Source organism: Lotus japonicus, chromosome 3, assembly GCF_012489685.1.
Source record: "Lotus japonicus ecotype B-129 chromosome 3, LjGifu_v1.2".
Taxonomy (NCBI): Eukaryota; Viridiplantae; Streptophyta; class Magnoliopsida; order Fabales; family Fabaceae; genus Lotus; species Lotus japonicus.
The window spans coordinates 21,765,851-21,786,021 of NC_080043.1; the positions used below are offsets into that span (position 1 = coordinate 21,765,851).

The 20,171-nt window shown below is 36.6% G+C and overlaps 2 protein-coding genes across 6 annotated transcripts; one reads left to right on the top strand and one right to left on the bottom strand.

Moving 5' to 3' along the window:
- Positions 1-812: 812 nt before the first annotated feature.
- LOC130745952 (E3 SUMO-protein ligase SIZ1-like) lies at positions 813-12,832 on the bottom strand. Of its 5 annotated transcripts, none has more exons than XM_057598416.1 (18): positions 12,634-12,831; positions 12,345-12,450; positions 11,408-11,488; positions 10,980-11,022; positions 9,128-9,200; positions 8,653-8,893; positions 8,373-8,503; positions 8,109-8,177; positions 7,091-7,178; positions 6,927-7,002; positions 6,640-6,713; positions 6,347-6,454; positions 4,487-4,648; positions 4,284-4,388; positions 4,116-4,196; positions 2,797-4,015; positions 1,448-1,588; positions 813-1,365 (listed from the first exon to the last, which is right to left on the bottom strand). In XM_057598416.1, exons 2-17 carry the CDS (start codon positions 12,366-12,368, stop codon positions 1,449-1,451), a joined length of 2,715 nt encoding a protein of 904 aa, XP_057454399.1. In that variant the 5' UTR covers positions 12,369-12,450; positions 12,634-12,831; the 3' UTR covers positions 813-1,365; position 1,448. The 5 variants fall into 5 exon arrangements, with proteins under 5 accessions (XP_057454399.1, XP_057454398.1, XP_057454396.1 ...); XM_057598415.1 differs by having other exon boundaries at positions 813-1,349; positions 12,634-12,830; XM_057598417.1 differs by lacking the exon at positions 813-1,365 and adding an exon at positions 1,742-1,801 and having other exon boundaries at positions 1,450-1,588; positions 12,634-12,832.
- A 2,413-nt stretch (positions 12,833-15,245) lies between these two features.
- LOC130748498 (uncharacterized) lies at positions 15,246-18,681 on the top strand. Its single transcript, XM_057601727.1, has 10 exons — positions 15,246-16,108; positions 16,180-16,447; positions 16,570-16,666; positions 16,748-16,869; positions 16,973-17,057; positions 17,156-17,291; positions 17,372-17,526; positions 17,611-17,728; positions 17,842-18,030; positions 18,158-18,681. The coding sequence occupies exons 1-10, from the start codon at positions 15,971-15,973 to the stop codon at positions 18,401-18,403; spliced, it is 1,554 nt and encodes a 517-aa protein (XP_057457710.1). The 5' UTR covers positions 15,246-15,970; the 3' UTR covers positions 18,404-18,681.
- Positions 18,682-20,171: the final 1,490 nt, after the last annotated feature.

Here is a 20,171-nt window from a genome sequence, read left to right on the forward strand (position 1 = left end):
TGCACAGGGCAAGGGGTCTGAAACAATAGATTCCATTTTGTTATTTTCCTCTTCTTTGCTACTACCTTTGTTCATGATCCTTTGTTTAAGATTGTATATACAAATGATTTTCCTCATCTTTGCTACTACCTTTGTCCATGATCTTTTGTATAAGATTGTATATACAGTTCAAGTTCTTTATGTAATGCTTGGTGATTTGTTCAAATGTTGGAATCAAAGCCTGATTAGAGTGAGGAAACAGTGATAACAGAATTGAGGTAGAAGCAACCAGAGGAAGCTGAACTTTGGACGATAGGCAATTCACTGTGAACCACCAGTGCAGCTGCTGAGAGCTGGAAGAGATAGGCATGGAGGCAGTAGGTGCGTTCCTGAACACCTAAATAAACAGAGCAGAAGTTGGAAATGAATGATATCAAACCACTAAAGGAGAGAGGAGTGTGCCTACAAATGGTTTTGACGTCTTGGAAAATATCACACAAAAGGACAATGGTATTTCAGAACAATGCAGCAAAGATGAGAAAACTGGGTGGCTGAGCATGTGAAAGTAGCAGGTGGAACTCGAGAATTAAGTTCCAAAACTAATAGCAAACTACAACTGTGTTCAACAAACTGAATAAGCACTAACAAACTAACAGATAGTGCTATAAAACTGATAATCCAGCAGAAGCTGTTGCGGGTGAGGAATTACTAGGTATCTTGACAAACTTTCATCGTCATACTTTTCATTCCATTCTACTTCAATCTTTCTATCAAATTGTACCTTAAGAATGAGTAGGACATTGCAATGTCCTTTCGTTAACCGCACCAATGCATAGGGTCAATATTTCCACCACATTGAAGCTCATATTCAACTATTGACACCAGCTATTCAAACTGACGGGTAAAATGTTGAACCTCACCAAGATTTACAATCCAGGAGGCAACTTCAATGGCTAAATATATTACAAATATTGGCTACCATATATTACAAAATTGAGCATCTACCTGGGTGTAAATAAGATAAAACATTTACAGATTAATTGCTATCAGCAAAGACAAAATTGCAGATTTAGTATTCCTTAGTGGGGAGCTCCCCACCATATCAAAAAGTTTGAACTAACAGCTCTGGATGTCCATCGGGACAACGAGCAGCACTACATGTAACATCAGATCCTCGATGTCTAAGGGAACAATAGCATGCCCGCGACCTGTCAAAATGTGCCATAAGGGCAATTTGAATATCACACATAAATAACTGAGAACCTTTGCAGCCAACATCTATTTGCCAATAGGAAAATGACAGCCAAAAGGTGCAAGATTTCATAACGCAGCTCCAACAGAGATGTTCAGACCACGTCAACTCTCATTTCCTGAGGACCAAAAGTTCTGCTTAACTTACTTCAGTTTCTAAGTATACAATGAGGGGGGTAAGGGCATCTAAAGTTGTTAGAGATACAAGGTCTAATACCTCACTCCGAATCCGAATCAATAGAAAGATACAAGCGAGACCTTACTGAACGTTTTTGGCGAGGAAATGAGAAAGGATTATCTGATCTTTTCTTATTTGCATTGTCAGATCTGACATCATTCATACCGAGAAGCAAAGAAGCTGCAAACAAGGAAAAATAAGTAATGAAAATTGGAGGGAGAAAATGCAATACGGCATTAAAAATTTACGATGTCAAACAATTTATGACATAATTGTCTGTAGTAAGGAACAAAATAGAGGCTTAGCCTCTCCGCATGCAGCTGACCTCCTCACCTTTGTGCTAGAGATTAGCCTCTCCAAATTTTCATGGTGCCCAGATTAACTATTGACTTTCTACAGAGGCAAACCAATTATAACTATTTCAGACATTTTTAACACAAAAACATCTCTTAAAGATTTGATTGGAGCACCCTTCCCTATCCCTCCTATCCCTTCTCTAAAACATTCTTCCATGTAAATGAGTAAATTGATAAACCCTAGCAAGCAATAAAGGGATGTCCATGCACAAATACAGAAACTAGCCAACGGTGATTTAGTTGTAAAACATGCAAACAGAACAGAAATGCAATCTCTAGCACAAGGAAAAACAGTAAATTGATCAACCCTAGCAAGCAATAAGGAGCTGCACAAAATAGAAACCAGCCAAGGGTGATTTAGTTGTAAAACATGCAAAAATGGAAGACATGTAATTTCTTAGAGCCATTCCAAGAAACCAATTTCATATGTGGATTATATCTAACTGGAAAAAATTCTCAACCAAATAGTTACCGAGTTTCTTCAATCGACCTGAAGTATATCTATAGTTGATTAAACCACTATTTTCATCATGCAAATGCTTTGAATTAATTAATTGAATTAGACAATGATATGATACAGAAGATTAACAGAATTATGCAGAGTGTTTTAGAAGTTCAAACAAACTAATTTTAGGCTTATAACATTTAACGGCACATATAGAAGTGCTTCATGAAAAGAAAATGAAATAGCCAGTTTCCAATCCTCCTTCACAATATCCATAAAAGAACTTCAAATGAGCTTTGAAAAATCTTACACTTAGTTTGGTTTATGAGAGAAAGAGAGAAGATGAGTAGAGAGAAAGAGGTGAGAAAAAGAAAGATTTTGTAGGTTGTTTGGTATGATAGAAAGAGAGGATAGTAACCTCCAAATGTGTGTCCCTAAAACTTCTTGAATCCTAATATACTATGGGAGTAAGTTAATAATTTGCTTTACTCAGCTAACATTACACCAGTGGCCTGCCACGCAATGAAATTACAGGAATAATTTTTACCAAAATAAACAATGAGATTTAGACTCAGAAAGTAACAAACCAGTATCAGTCAAAGAATCGGTGGCGCCTTCTCTGGATGTAAGCTGCGGTCTGGAATTCAACCCATCTGTAGTGGAAGGTTCACCATTACTTTCACCAGCACCATCCCCAAGCCTAAGAGAGATCCAATCATCAGTGCAGACACCATTTGACACATCTGCATGATCTCTCAATTCATGCGGCATAGATGATCCTGCTGGTCTTGTAGGGAGAAAAATCTGAAGAGAGGGATCCTCTCCAGCAAATGCCAATGGATTGTCAACCAAGCCACCATTTAAATCAGCATCAGACCGACCTGCAGAGGTGTCTTCTATAAGAGTACTAGATCCCAAAGCAGTCTCTGGAGCCAATGTGTAACCATTCAGTGATGAGGAGCAATTAATATCATCACCATGCGGCAAATGGACCAATCCATCTGATGCATCCACATCAGAAGTGAATAACTGGAATCCTGAGCCTGGTTGAGTTCCAGAATGCAATGGCCAGACGGAGGGAATCCCAAAATCATCTTCACTGGCATTATTAAAAGCCTCCAAGCATGGGTTTCCATCAAGATTGTGAACTTCTGCATATGGGTCGATAATTCCAGGTGGTGGCACAGAGTAAATATCAACTGTACCACCATTTTGATTGTTTTTGTAACTAACTGTAGGAGATACCAATATATCATCGTCAGAATCGCTTAGAACAATAACTTCTGCATCACCCACTGGAGCAGAAGTATTACGAGCAGTATATCCATTAGTTGAATCAACATTCATGAGACGAACAGAATCCATCTCAATCCCATTGGTAGTAGCAAAATCAATTTGCCCACTGCCACCTTGATTAACGCTTGGATCATCACCATCCTGGCCACTTCCAGTTGCACTGCTGCTCATTGGAATAATCACTTGTTCAGGATTTCCAAAATCATCATCCAATCGATTACCAGAAGAGGTGTTTGTGCCAATCGGTTTGCTCACTTCCCAAACTCCATTACAATTCTTCTTGATGCCAAGTCTTAAACCAGGACTGTCTGAAACGCTTTCCTGTTTGAGCTTCAAAGCTTCTACTCTCTTGTCTTCTGCATTGGTAGAAACAGAGAGGGATCCATCAGGACAGTGCCATTGAGAAAGAGTCCCTAACTCCCGGCATTCACTATCCTTCTTAGCCTTGACACGCCAATAACCATCAGGCTTCACCTCAACCTCTGTAAACTCGTCTCCACAATTTTTCATCTGCGCCGGCAAACAAATTTTAGTAGTAAGTAATAACTACTGGTTCATCAGACTCAAATATGAGCAATAGAAAAATGAAGATCAAAGAGGGGGAAACTACCATAGTAGTAATGCGGTTGAAATAAGGATCAATAATGATATTCTCCAATGCGTAATTTTTAAGGCATATGGGGCATTGCCACTGCAGAAACAATTAATGCTTCAATGAACATTTTTCAATTATAAAAAAATAATCAGACAAGTCCTGCACAAGTTCTGAGAATCTTACCTTTCTTGAACGTTGATTCAACTCCACAAAAACTTCAAGATCAAAACAACCCATGTGAATACAAGGTTTAAATCTTCCTGCGATCTTCATTCTTAAACCACTCATCTATAAATTTCACAAGTGTATAAAAAAATTTCAAGACTACGACCTAATTTGTAAAATTACATGAATTACTGAAATAATCCAATACATGAAAGCCTTACTGGACAACGAAGGTTGATGCTAAAAGTATCTGAAACAACTTCCAAATCACTGTCACTATCACCATCATCTGTTGCATTTCCACCACCAGCACGACCACAAACTCGTGCAAGAGCATCTTCAAAACGCTCACCATCAGACTCCTTTGGAATGATGTTTAGAACCTAGATTCCAGAGACTATATTATTTAATTTAATCGAACTGATGGGAGACAAGCATTAATTCATGCAGAAGACATTTCAACAATATAGACCTAAATATCACATCCTTTATGGATTAAATCCTTTATTTTATAGAGGGATAGCATTGTTTGTCACTGGTGTGCAGCCCTTCTGCCTTTGGTTGTTCCAACAGGCTAGCCATCTCCAACACAGAGATTGGACAGCCTTGTTGGATGCTGCATCATACCTCCCAATGCCTAAAGGCCCGAGCTCTCTTGTAAATGACAATATAGATTTCCCTCTCATAAAAAATCCAACGAAAACAAATTGGGTCTGAAAAAATTGCAGATTGACAAAAACAAATATACAAAACCAAATCCGAGAACAGAGATCAAAACGGTTAATATATTCCCAGGGGAAAAAAGCAAGTAAATCCTCAACAAGCATTTGTTAACTAAGTAGAGCACTACGAAGCAGATGCAAAAAACTAATAAGAACCCTAGGAGAACCATAATACAAAAGTTAGCTGTTGTAGGTGAAGAGCCCAAGGCCTTACAAACCCCACACTAGAATCTCCTGCTTCAAATGTGGGACCCAAATTCCACACCCTGCAATTGGACCCTAACATCCCACCACGCTCCACAGCGCCGACAACCACTAAGGCTGGCTGTGCACTAGCTCTTTCACTAGTCCCAGGCGAATGCTGCAATGCAAGCATCACCACCCGCACTGCTCGTTTGAAACTGAGAGACATGGTGGAAGGTTCTGATACCAATTGATAAGAACCTTGGGAGAAACATACCACAAAAACTAATTGTTGTAGTTGGAGAGCCCAAGGCCTTATAAACCCCACACTAGAATCTCATGCTTCCAATGTGGGACCCAAGTCTCATACCTTGCAATTGGACCCTAACAAAAATAAATCAACAAGATTTGTATTTACTTGAACAGGTCAGTACAACCAACCCTGCCAAACACTCATAATATATGTACAGCTTTTATTTTTTTTAAGATTAAGATATATCACAGAAAACTCAAAGCAAAAAGCCAATATTAAAGCATTAAATTGAAAAAGCAAAAGAACTCACATTAATTTTGCCAGATACAGTAACAAGAAACATAAATTTGATTATTCAAATGAGTACTAAATGTCAAGAGATCACCAGATGCCATTTTTAATATCAAGCTGAGGCATTGCATGGAAATCACATTTATTTTGCCAGATACAGTAACAAGAAACATAAATTTGATTATTCAAATGAGTACTAAATGTCAAGAGATCACCAGATGCCATTTTTAATATCAAGCTGAGGCATTGCATGGAAATTTGAAAAACCCTTGTTAGTTAACACCTGCCTAAAATGTGATATTCAAAATTGACATAAAAAGAGACCCACACAAGCATTCCCAGTTATATCAAATTTCAATTTTTCAGAGAACAGCCAAAAGGGGTGAATACTTGCCTAAAATGTGTTATTCAAAATTAACATAGAAAGAGAACCACACAAGCATTCCAAGTTTTGTCAAATTTCAATTTCTCAGAGATCAGCCAAAAGGGGCCAGCCCTCAAACTTTGGACTGATATCAAAAAGTGAGATTCTTAACATGAAAATTGATTATTCCAATATGCCTGAATTAAAGGAACCAACAGTCACTAAATTATTATACTTTGAAAATAAGCAAGTTATGAACGGAATCTACCTGTTGCAGACTGCGCTTTTTAATAATCCGTACCCCTAAACAGAAAATGCGAGAGTCACACCCCGTCAAGGAAATCTTATTAATTCCATCTTTTGTATACGGAGTGATCTGACAAAGGAGAAATAAAATAAGAACTTGAATTAAACAAATATAGAAACAGTTTTAACACTGTTAAAAAAGATTAGACAAAACTAGCACCCAGGCACAATCGTCAACTTTTTAAAATACACTAGTAAATAAGACAACACCAGAAAATTCTGAATAGTAATGACCAATGATAACAATAAACTCACAATTGGACCATCATCACGACCATTAGCCCCAAGCAATTGTGAACCAGGTCTGTTAATTGCACGAACAGGAACACCTATAAGATCATAGTAAAATCAAAGAAACAAAAATTCAATTATAACGACAAAAACCATGAATTACATGAAGAAATGTTTGAGGTTTTACGCGTGTTAATTTCCCAGTACATAATAACATAATATGCAAACAAACACAAGACCCAAAACATGAAATAAAATTCTCAAATGGAACCAAAATAACACCAGAAAGAAGATCATTTGATATAACATACCATTGACCTGTAGGTCTGAATATTGAGGCCATTGCATCCTGAATGGAACTTTATCATTTAGAAGCATACACCAAGCCTACATATCATATCATTTAGCATACATCAGTAAACTACCTGAGATACATAGATGGAAGGTCATCATAGTATTCAAAAACCAAACCAACCTGAACTTCAAATTCCGATTTTGATACCAAGTCCTTGTTTGCTCTCGTTATTAGAAATGTTCTCTCAACACTCTGCACTGGGTTGGTTCTGAACATATCACACAGAAATACAGTTCAAGTAATTGCAGAAGAAAGCCACACATAAATCTAGGTATAAAAATTGATAAAAAGATGTTGTTAGATGTGAAAAGCTTTAAGAAAACCTGCGCACAAGATAAGGAAAACTCAAACGAAGAGGTGGTGAAAATTTCATATTTTAGTAGATTATTGAGCTGAGAAACATGATAAAAAAATTCATCTAAGAAAAACAAACTCAACAGTCAAACAATTATAACTCACAATATAAATATGAAATAACTCAACATTTCAATCCCTTTGAATAGCACAAAATAATAATCCAACAGAAAGCCACATAAAAGACTAGCTATCATCATTGATAAATATACTTGTTAAATGTGAAAAGATTTCAGTAAACCTTCACACGAGAAAAGGAAAACTCAGAAAAAGAGAAAAAGGAGAGAATTTCATTTTTTAGTAGATTAATATGCTGAGATACCTGATAGAATTTACACCTAAGAGAAGCAAACTCAGCAGTCAAACAACTAAAATTCACATTGCACACATGATAAATATGAAATAACTCAAACATTTAAATCCTTTAAATACCATAAAATAACTTATAGTCATACATATGCAGAAAGGAACCAAAAGATATACACAAACAACAAAGCAGATGAACTTGCATTCATTCAAGAATGGAATTATACATCCCTTGAACACCCCCCCCCCCCCCCCCGCAAATCCCGACCTCCACTCTGACCCCGAATGAAATGATTGAAGTCAAGCCTGAATTAAGAATATCTCAGTCTCTTACACATAAGTTATAGCTTAGGCAACAACCAGCGAGATATCTCCTAGTGGCATATAAGATAAAATATAATTGAATAAGACATTCATTTTTCATAAAGACATAAACACAAATACATGAACCATGTCTTGCTTGAACAAAAGTACTCACCCATCAGTTGGAATATGGGTTGTAGTCAACTTCACAGGAAACAAAGGGTGCACCACTGAATGCCAAAATCTGTAATGTAGAGATGAGCAGGAAATGCAAATATGATTTTTTAGATTCTGGTTTTTTTCAAAAGCTGAAACGAACATACTAAAAATTTTAATGGGTGATATTGTTAACAATAAAAGTGTTTTTCTCACTAAAAAAGTTGTAACGAACGGGCTTGTATTCCCACCCAATGTAAACTAAAATAAGGGAATGACATACGGATCTGCGCGACCGAGTCGACATATTTCGCAATAAAATTTATCAAGAACTCGTGGGATTCCTTCGGTAGGTTTATCAGGAATAATGACACAGTTGATATGCTGTGACACATGGCATCTTGCATCTTCACACTGGAAAAAATGCCATATTTTTAGACTATAAGCTGACATTGAGACCATAATGAAAAGCATTTAAATGATCAAAGAAAGCATATAAGCATGCAAAAAGGCATATAATTTTACATATCATGACGATATAAAAAATACACTGAGTATTACACCTTGATCAATGTCTCAGATTCCAGCGAACTTCCACAAAGACAGCGAATCTTTGTATCTGGTTGATAGGAATCATCAATTTCATCTTTAATTTTCACATTACTGCAATCTGAGGCACCCTGCCCTTTAATTTTCACATTACTGCAATCTGAGGTACCCTGCCCTTTCATTTTCACATTACTGCAGTCTGAGGCACCCTGCCCCTTTGATGCTAGATCACTCACACCCGATACCTGTAATTGTCTGGACAAAAAACACAGAATGTCATGTAAGAAAAATAATAGAATGAGGATATTATAGCATACACACACACATATATATACCATTACATTCAATTTAAAGCAAACCTAAAAACAGATGACCAAATAATGTGTGAAATGCAAACTTATTTAATATTTTTGTGCCATTGCCCTAATCCAAAGCATACCAAGGCTAGTTGAAGAAAAATTCATTAGCAGCGTCATCTCTAACACTGACCTGTATGTGTCATCCACTAATTTTACCACCTGTTCTTTTCCAACAGCATTCTTCTTAGCCCACGTTTTGGCAACTGGGAAAAAAGTAACAAGTTACTTTGTTTAAAGGTGAAGAGAATAGAATCAAAAAACAGATATTGCCACCACTCCCAACCAGTGCTTCAAAAGTCAATACTCACTTGGACCAGCTGGTTCAACCAGTCCAAGCCTTAAATCAGATCAGAAATTTAATTGAATCAGTAAAAACAACTTTGGCACAACCAGTTTAACACACACTGAGAGAACCAACTAGTTTTCTGAACCAGCGGATTGTTGAAATATAATTTGAAAAAAAAAATTTGATTCGTGATTGCGTATTGCACAACAGAGGAAGAGGAGACTGAGAAACATAACGGCAACACCACACATCTCTAAGCACGCAGCAAGCCAATGATACTATCAGCCCCACCCCTGACTATGCAACGCAAGGTATCAGATGGAGTAAAATTGAGGGAACATCAGGGGAAGCAGCGTTGTCAGAGACTGACGGCTGCGGCGGACATGCCAACTGCCATGTAATATGGCTTAAAGCTTGAAGATGAAGACTCCTCAAGAAGCTGGACACTATTGCACTATGGCATAATGCATGGGCTAGCTTGATGGTGACTATAAAAATGGCCTTGAGACAGCATATTGCAAAACATAAAGATAATAGGAGATGGGGCATGTGCAGCAGGCAACAAGGCGGACTCATCAAATGTGAAACCCTATTTTATTTTATTTCTGATATTTTTTATTCCATGGCCCGAAGTTCAATTTTTATCTGGAGCATTTAAACCTGATAAGTAATAGACAAAAAATCGGACCACATCATACACAAAAACGGAAAAATTATGAACTTCATTGTCTCAGGCTCATTTTATTTATAAATCTTTGTTTACATCAAATATCTAAACATTAATTTATTTAATGCAGCTTAACCCAGAAAATTGGCACAATAAAAAAAAGGCTTAAATACTCTAGGGGTCCCTGAAATTGTACCCTGTATCAAAATAAGTCCCTAAAAAATTTTTTTCCGATTCCGGGTCCCTGGAATTGTTTTTTTAATCAGAATAAGTCCCTACGTCGGAGAAGACGGTGGTTGACGACGGCGGTCATGGCGGCGCTACGACCAGGGTGTTGGGCCGGCTTCGTCTCGTCCTCAGGAACTCAGTGGTGGTGGTCTCGTGGGCTGGGTCGTCACAGTTGAAGAGAAAAGGTCAGTCGCAAGTTGATTTCTTCTCGCCGGAATTTATGGAGCTTCTCGGTTTCTTCGTTTTAGCTTTGTTTCTTGCGATTTCTTCGCCCAGATCAGATATATGAAGGTCTAGGAGTGTTTTAAACATGTTATTTCATGGTTTGTGGAAACAATGAGGAGGCAACCACTGTCTTCTCCGGCGTAGGGACTTATTTTGATCAAATAAATTTTTCTAGGGACCCGGAATCGGAAAAAAAAATTTCAGGGACTTATTTTGATACGGGGTACAATTTCAGGGACCTACAGAGTATTTAAGCCTAAAAAAAAATATTAACTCTATACCTGTGCACCAACACAGAATATGAAAAGCCAGCTTGAGAAAAAGAAAGAGATATCAGAAGTAAATTAATTATACAAAGGACAGATGAAAAGAAACAACCCAAGCTCATTGATTAAGCCAGGATTACTATTTGATTGGTTAAAAAAATTAGTTAACAACTGTATTAAGCAGATATCATCTAAAACTTCTAAGCTTCCACACATTACAAACAGAAACATTACAGAATACAAGACAGAAACTAGTAGTACAAAAGGTTGAGACGGGTATGTGTACGTCAATGAGAGATCATTATCATACCTTGTTCATCTGAGAGAACAGATAATATCCTTTCAACAAGATCCTACAGAAAATGAAGTATTGGAATCATTATATCATCCTAAGACTCCAAGAAAGAAAGCATGTATGCAGTAAAAAGAAAATTTGTACGGGCTAAAAGCCAAAATTACAACATTCATGAATGATCATGCCTCAGATTGAAAATACCCATCTTTTCTAAGTTTCAAACTCATACTCTTTACTACTATGAAAGTGCAAGTCTAAGGCTAAATTTAGCACTTGAAATGGCATGCAAATAAGTGACAAAAGGGATTAAAAAGGAGTCACCTAGATAATAACACTTAATAAGGTCAACAAATACCATTCAAGGATGTTAAATACTAACATTCAGGTTTCAAAAAATGCCTAACACTGAATGTATATAATAAGCAATGTTCTTCTTATCTCACCTGCTTCTTTCCCTGCTTTGAAAGTCCCAACTGAGTGAGCACATCTTTGAGCTCTTTTACACGAAAATAATTCAACTTTTCCTACAAAAACAGTCACTAGATCAGAAAGTAGGACAGCATACACATGGTTAAAATCACATAGTTGTAAGGCCCATACCAAACACCTGATAACAATGTTCAGTCATGTGTAAACCCAACTAAAGAAAAACTGAAAGACCAACCAGTGAACAAGATATGACTTATGCATACCCGATAAAATTCTTTCACCTATCCAAGTAAAAATCAATTTTTTTAAAACAGGAAAATCCCTTGCTCTTCCTACATACTTCCAGTGTTGTCAAATCACGATCGCAGACCATCGTGGTTAACCAAAAATCTGCTATTTCGGCCGCTATTTAGCAGTGAATAGCGGGAATAGTGCGCTGCAGTGGGCAATAGCGGCGTCGCGATTAGCCAAAAATCCGCAACGCTATAGCGGCGTCCGCTATTTAGCGGTGAATAGCGGGAATAGTGCGCTGTAGTGGGAAATAGCGGCGTCGCGATTAGCCAAAAATCCGCTACGATATAGCGGCGTCCGCTATTTGATAACATTGCATACTTCTAGCTTCTACAGTCTATATTGCCAATAACCATGAAAATCAAAAACTGTATTCTGCATTAACATCTTAACAATGCCCGCACAACTTACAAAACACAGTTAAACAAAGAATGCATAAGTTAGGCACCATTCAAACAAAACTTCAAATTCAAAAAAAAAAACTACACAAAGTGGCAATGCTATCTAAAAGGCCACATTGAAATACACATTAGATTAACAAACACTCTAGGTGACAAAAAAAATCTTCAAAAATAAAAAAAAAATGATGAAAAAGTGTTGACCATAAATTAGAATCCCTACTACACAGAAATTGAATGGTATATATATATATACATATACCTTGCAACTTGATACCAAATCCATTTGGCACAGAATCTTCAGCAATAACAAACACCAATAGGAAAGCAATGCTAGTGCATGCTACTCTGATCAGTGATCAATGAACCTATACACAGCAAAAACAACAGCAATCAGTGAAAATTCAGAAGCTAAATTCAACAAACAAAAGCAACAACAACAACAGAAAACCAGTGAAGGTGAAGTTAGCAGAAAGCAAATCACACTGTAAACAACGTGATAGAAGCGAATTGAAAGAGCGGTGGTGACGGTTAGGGTTTTGGAAGGTTACTTGTACGCGCCGCCGACGCTACACTCGTGAGTCACTGTGTTCTTCTTCCTTCAGTGGTGTGCGTTTTTTCTTTGACCCACAAAAACCAAATCGACGCTTCAAAATACGGACCTGTCGCCGATTATCCAATCCGGTTTATTGACGGCGATATGTCCGGGTTAGGTTTCAGTGTGATCGAGTCTAAAGTTCAATGGGAACACATTGCTAGTTTCTCCGTTTTGTTTTGTTTATGCAGGGTTTTCTTTGTTTCAACTTTTCTTTTTTTACTTTCAACTTACTATTTGCTTTGGAGTCAACGACACTTTACTATCTACTACTTATATTATTCTTTTACTACACCAATCTAAGGGCCTGGTTGGTATGTTGTATAGTATAAGGTCTGACTGTATTGGGCCATATAGGATAAAACCTGATAAAATCTTAATATTATACACTGTTTGGTATAATTTTGTGGCAACAGTGGTGGCGGTGGATTGGTGGTAGTGGTGATATTGGAAGGTGATGATAGTGGCGGTGGTGGTCGATGATGGCGGCGGCGACGGTGGTAGTAGTATTAGTGGTAGCGGCGATGGTGGCGGCGGTAGTGGTGGAGGGTGGTGGTGTCGGTGATGGTAGTGTCGATAACGATGACGGTATCAACGATGGTGGAGCATGGTGGTGGTGGTGGTGGTGGTGGTGGCAGCAGTGGTGATAGATGGTGGTGGCGGTGGTGGTAGTAGTAGTGGCAATAACAATGACGGTATCAACGATGATGGCATCCCCTTTTACAGAGGATCCTAAAGACTGTTTTTCTCCTCATGAAGATGAACATGCCTAATACAATAAGCCATCCCCTTTTACAGAGGTGCGTAGTCTGAAATACATGGATTTGAGCCTTGGTTCTAAATGGATCATACAAACATAATCGGCCCACAAAGGGTGGTGAGATCGCTAAGCCCATAAAGCACGCAGATCGTTGACAGTGGCGGATCTAGGACTCGGGGTCAGGGGGTTCAAATTTTTCAAATGAACACATTGGTAAAAATATAATTAAAAATAATTTTAATATGTTTATACATCAAAAATTATACAAGTCATAATTGTCCTCTACGTGATTTCATATTTTGAAATCATTGAACAACAAGCTCAGAGTCAATGTTATTAAATACATCACTCTCAATGTAAGTAACTAAACAATCGTTCATCCCTAGGAAAAAAAGTGCACTTAACTTTCCATATAATTTTTTTTGAACCCTTGAAAAATTTTAAATTATACTAGTAGACCAAGTTTTGCACATTTTTGCACCAAAGACCCACACTCACTTACTCCTCTCACTCAATCACTCTTCTCTCTTTCTCTCGCGTACGGTGTACCCTAAGTCCCTCCCAGGCTCCCACTCAATATAATATAGATCCGCCACTGATAATTGAAATGGCGTAAATATTAAATGAATCGCCAGCATGTGTGAGAAATACTAAATTAATGTGGGACTGCTCATATATAAAAGAGATCAGATCACCCATTGGATGAAGGAGTCGTGACTGACTGCTCACCACATGTGAGATGACTCGCCAGATCAGGACTCACACCAGATATAGTGCTCAAGTCACCCAAGAATGGTCATCATTCACCCACTTCTCGAGGCATCGTAATAGATCAAGTCGCTTTTTGTGCGAGGCCCACCAATATCCAGGGACTTGTCCGATTCACAAGGCTACAAGACACATGTCTGAAGTATGAGAGCTAAGAATTTCTTCAAGTCTTAAGAAGTCTAACACAACCTCATTGACTCTCATGCTATCTATTACTCCCTCCGGTCCTATTTATAAGCAACAACAAAAAATTCACATAGTTTTAGAAATGTAGTTAAACTAGATAAAATGCATTAAATATGTCTTGAATCAAAATAAACTTCCAAAATTACCCTTTGTTATCAGTGTTGGAAAGTGGGAAAGAGAAAGAATAATTAATGAGACACATTTAACAAGTTAGAATTAATAAGGGCATCATGGGAAAAAATTAATTAATATAGCTCAAACTTTTTCATTTGGTTCTTATAAAAAGGACCAAAACTTTTCTTCTCTTTCATGCTTATAAATAGGACCGAAGGGAGTAACATATATGTAATCATGTTGGTCTATTTATAAATAATTTTGTTTTAATGTATTTTAATTGAATAGGCTATAAGTATAAGTTTAGTGGTCTATTTACACCTAAGTTTGTTGGCCTAAATAGTTTTTTATAATGGAAACAAAGCTTAAAATAGGCTAACATGTCATACTAGTTTTTAAGTAATCCTAGAAAAAAAAACTATCACATGTAACAGATCAGACTCAAGCCTTGAATTTTTTAAGCAGGTCAGACTTATTTATGCAAAACCGAGTCTGTCCATCATATTTCTACCCTAATACAATTTCTAGTGAATTTCTCTTCTCTTCTCTCTTTTACTTTTCTATCTATAATTTATCATATCTTAAATTTCTCTCTATTTAATTTTTTTCTTTATTCACATGTGGTGAGATTGAAGTGTGAATCTACTACTTCTTATTCTCAAGTTTGCATTTCACTATTCCTACAAAACCTCCAATCGCTGCTCGCCACGTGTCTGCTTATTTAACTGTTTTTTTTTTGGTTCAGTTTGAAGTTGTCAAACGCCGTCGTTTTCCTTTTTCCCTGTTCATCTCCTCTCATGACGAACCCTAGATTGCTTTCGCGTGTTCTCTCCCCCTTTCTACCAACTCTGAAGTACAACTCAGACTCTTCTGTTGTGTGTATCTCAATTCATCTCTATTTTAAAGTTTTCTTCTTCTCCAATTTAATCTTAGCTGTGATGCCGTGTTTTGGTTCAAGAATTGACCCACTTTTCACCCACCCATCCATTGTGTCCTATCGGATTGATCTGATGAGGGTATTATTTTCGCCGCCGGTTGATGTTTGGGTGAAGATTTCTTTGCTTCCGTTTATGGTCTTACCACTCATACCTCCACACCTCCAATTATTCACTGTTCAGCCGTCATACCTTTTCTTGCAAAATTGATATTGGAGAGTTTGAATGCATCAGCAAAGGTTGATTCACTCAAGGAAAGGTGAGTGTCAGTTCTGAGGTCCAGTAATTATCTCTATCTCTATATCTCTATCTCTATGTTGTATTGATTTTGTACTACTGAAGTCTGACTTATCTTAGCTGTATTGTATTGTAAATTTATTTTTAATCATGGTCATTTTGAAAATTTGGCCTATAAATACCCTACCCCATGTTGTGAACTTCCATTCATCCCATTTCCATTTCCATATCTCAATCCTCTCTTTGAAATCCCCTTATTTTCACTATTTTCACTATTTCACTATTCTGCAGACATGAATTCCATTAAAAGCTTACGCCCTGGTAGAGAAGCATGGAGGATCAGAGCAAGGGTGATTCGGAAATGGGAGATGGCTCCAACTTCTGAACCTTCCAAACCATATGCTCTACAACTCGTCTTGATTGATTCTGAAGTAATATCCCTGTTTGCTATTAAACTCATGATGTTTTGTTAATGTCATTTAATTTCATGGTGATTTTTCAGGGTTCTAAAATAGAGGCAACTATAAAGAAGTACATGATGAGTAAATTTATAAGGGATATTGTTGAAGGCAGTGTTTATAAGATTACATATTTCGTTGTTGTGGACAACAATGGTGCATATCGTGCTGCTGAACATGAGTACAAAATTATGTTCAATAGCAAAACAAAGATTCAAATTGATCAGTGTGATGACATTCCTAGATTTGGTTTAACATTGAAGGATACAACAGAAATTCAGAGTACAATGGGGGAGTCTGACTTCTTGCTTGGTAAGTTTGTTATGTTAATTTTGTTTTGCACTTTGAGATTTTTGTCACTGTGATATTTGTAGTTGTTGTGAAGTAAATCTATTAAGTAGTTGATATCTGATGTTAATTACTATAATTTTTAGATGTTATTGGTTTGGTTACTGGTGTTTCTGATGAGCAACAATTCTCTAAATCTGGAAATGTTACTAGAAGGATTGAGTTGGAGATTACTGATCACAAGTATGTTTTTTCTAACATTCCATATAATTGATATTGATTACTACCTTCTTTGATTTTCTGTCTGTTTTATTTTTTCTGCAGGGGAAAGATAAAAATGGCTTTATTTGGAAACTATGTTGATGTTCTTAAAGGGTTTCTTGCTACTGATGGAGTTGGACTTGCTGTGATTGTTGTGCAGTTGGCCAAAGTTAAAACATACAGAGGTATAATACCTTATTTCACTCTGAGATCATTAGTTAGGTCAATTTTTATTCTTAGTGTTATCAGACATTCATACTTATTTAGTTTTCTTTGACCAATGTGTAGGAGAAGTTGTTATTCAGAATGTTATGCATGCTACCAAGTTATTGTGGAATGCTGAGATTCCAGAAGTTGCTGCCTTTCGTGATGGGTAATATTAGTTTTCTTTGACCAATGGGTAATATTGTTTCCTGCACTGTATTAGTCATATAGTTGTGAACTAATTTTATTTGTTTTATTGTTGTCAAGTTTGGCCTTACATGGTCTTGATGCTGATATTCCTATTGGGCAAATTGGTGGTGGCTTCCACAACATGCCTGCCAATGAGGAGTTCATTACAATGTTTCCTAGGAAGAACATTGTGGAGCTTCATGACACAGCTGAGGTAATTTCCAGAACTCTGTGTTAACCCATTTTTTTTTCTTTGCTGGGTAGTATCATTAAAATTAATTTCTTTCAATGTAGGAGGGTTTGTTTTTAATCCTAGCAGAGATTAGTGGTTTAGTTGATGGCGAAAAGTGGTGGTACACTTCATGTCACTGCCGCAGATCTGTTACTATTGAGGATGGAATTTATTTCTGTGCTTCTTGCTCCACTCATGTTATTGATGTTACTCCTAGGTGTGTAGTTCTTAGAATCAAGGATTATTTTATCCCCTTTGTTTTGACATTAAATAGTGATGAACTTTATTTATTTTTGTTCAGGTTTCGCATAAAATTTGAGGTTTCTGATGGAGATGAGGTTGCTACCTTTGCAATCTTTGACACTGATTGTGAGAACATGCTAAAGAAGAGCTGCAGGGAGTTGGTTCTAGGCTCAAAGGTGAATATTGGTTTTTAAATTGCAACACAATTTTTCATTTCATTCTGTTGCCCTGCACAAATATGTTGGAATGTCATTTTTTATTTTTGTCTATTTCTCTAAATATACTTCAGGGAAAATCTGTTGAAGAATACCCTGATGAAATAAAGGCATTGATTGGGAAGGAAGCTATTTTTAAAGTTGAAAAGTCAATTGATCATGGTATGAAGTATGATGATTCATACAAAGTCAAAAAGATTTGCGATGATTTGTCTATTATTCAGCTCTTCAAGGACAAGACAAAGATTCAAACACCAACTACGGTATCTTATGTCTTGAAGTTATTCAATCTCACTATAGTTTTCTGTTATCTATGTGAACTGCATTAATTTATTTCCTTATTTAACTATACTTATTTGAATTATTTTTAATTTGGTCTTATTTCTGCAGCTTATTACTGATCCATTTTGTTCCAAATCTGCATCTGATGACCAAGAATCTGTATTCAGTGATAAATCCATTGGTTCTTCTAGCCAAATATCTGCAGTTCCTAAAAGCACTCTCTCTCTTGATGATCTTTCACAATTTACAGAGTCATCAGTTACTTCTGCAGCTTCCAAATCTGATGGTGATGGTGCAACCATCTGCAAACCTCCAAGGAAGAAGAGGTTGGTGCAAGTAAAGGCTGAGAAGTGAAGCCGCTTAGTGATTTATTAGGGACATCTTTAGATTAATTTTGTGCCTGTGCCTTGATGCTTATCAGATTATATTTTTTGTGTATGACTATTATGAACTCCTTCGACTATGTTTGTTTACTAACTATCATAGTCTGCCAATCATTTATGTGGTTGGCTATTATGTAATATAAGAATATTAGATGTCCCTGTATTTGAATTATGGAGTTTATGTTGTGTAATATCCTAGACTCATGTTGTTCTTAACTTATTCTAATATATGTGAACTATGTTGTTATCTTAATATTATCTTTAGTTATTGATATTGGACTGTTGTGGTTGACCAGTGTTACTGTGGACATGTGAATGCTGCAAAGTTTCAATTTCCAAAACTTTGGCATGATCTATGTGGAATTAGAGTAATAAATGGGTTTCAGTATTAAAGTTTCACTGTTTCAAACATATTGGGTTCCACCTGTTTTTACCAAATTATGACTAAGTAGAAATTGTATAAACATATTAATTCCTTCATTTCTATCATCAAACCCCATTAAAACTCTTAAAATCAACCACAATTTCTGTTTCAAATTATCCCTTAACTCCTGCAAACCGTTCAGGTTTAAATTAATTTATAATCATTTCTAACAAATGTCAACCAAATTATTCCCTTGATTTAAGTTTCTGTTTTGATCCATTATCAGATTTAAATGAATAATTATGTATATAATTGATTGACACATCTATCTGCATAATTTTTGTCTCATTAGCTGGTGCATTTAAAGTCTTTTGCAGAGAACCTGTTCCAAATACTTATCAGTTTCATATTTCAATGTGTTTTAGGGTGCATTCAATTATTTTGCAGAGACCATATTCCAAAGCTTAACTGTTAACAATCCACAATCAATTTCTACACCTTTTATTTTATACAAATAATTTTTTTAATTCGTCTCAGCTATGTTTAGTTGTTTATGATCTATTTTAGAAAAACATAATGTTATTTACTATTATAAATGGTCCAATTTTCACTCTATAAATAACTCTTCCACACAGAACGTGTTTTTGCACTCCTCCTTAGCAACAAATTTGCAACCAGGTTTTTACTCTTTTTGTTGGAGAGGTATCACACCAAATGGCACAAAATCTATTTTCAAACTTAGAGAACAACAACAACAGCTTCCTGAAACCCCTTTATCTGGATAGGGTATGAAGATTATTTATACAGATTTGTTGTTTTTCCATACTTTTTTGTTTGAATTAGTGTTTAACAATTTTTCAATCATTGTAGGAACATGTTGTTATTCCAAGGAGTTTCTTACGAAACCATCCATATGTGGTTGAGGAGCAAACTGCTAATCTCACAGACCCTGTTGGTAATGTCTTCCAGACTGAAGTCAGGGGTCATGGAAACGAAATTTGGTTTGAAGGTGGGTTTGATTTGATGCGTGAGACTCATGACATTGAGGGGACTGTATACATCCACTTCACACATGTTCAGGAATCCTCATACAATGTGCGTATATTTCATGTTAATCAAGTGGAGGTTGATTATGGAAACCCCATAGATCAACAGCAGCAAGTAGAAGACCCACTTGCCTGGATTTCTGACCTTACAATTCCTCTCTGCACTGGGAAGCAATCTTTGGTAATTTAAGTATTATTTTCGTCCATTTTTTATTTCTTATTATTAATTGAAATTAATTTTGGGGTTTGAATTTTTCTACAGCCTGTTCCTACAGCAGTTGTGGATGAATACTTTCCCCATCGTCCCCCCACAATCAACGTTATGTTAC

Excerpts from the sequence above, each read along its gene's own strand:
- LOC130745952 (XM_057598416.1), bottom strand. The coding sequence starts at position 12,368 with ATGGATTTGGTATCAAGTTGCAAG. Across the intron at positions 8,504-8,652 it reads AATCTGAGACATTGATCAAG|TGTGAAGATGCAAGATGCCA; the intron begins GTGTAATACTCA and ends CATTTTTTCCAG. Across the intron at positions 6,455-6,639 it reads GTCGTGATGATGGTCCAATT|ATCACTCCGTATACAAAAGA; the intron begins GTGAGTTTATTG and ends CTCCTTTGTCAG.
- LOC130748498 (XM_057601727.1), top strand. The coding sequence starts at position 15,971 with ATGAATTCCATTAAAAGCTTACGCCCTGGTAGAGAAGCATGGAGGATC. Across the intron at positions 16,870-16,972 it reads CAAAGTTAAAACATACAGAG|GAGAAGTTGTTATTCAGAAT; the intron begins GTATAATACCTT and ends ACCAATGTGTAG. Across the intron at positions 17,292-17,371 it reads AGCTTCATGACACAGCTGAG|GAGGGTTTGTTTTTAATCCT; the intron begins GTAATTTCCAGA and ends CTTTCAATGTAG.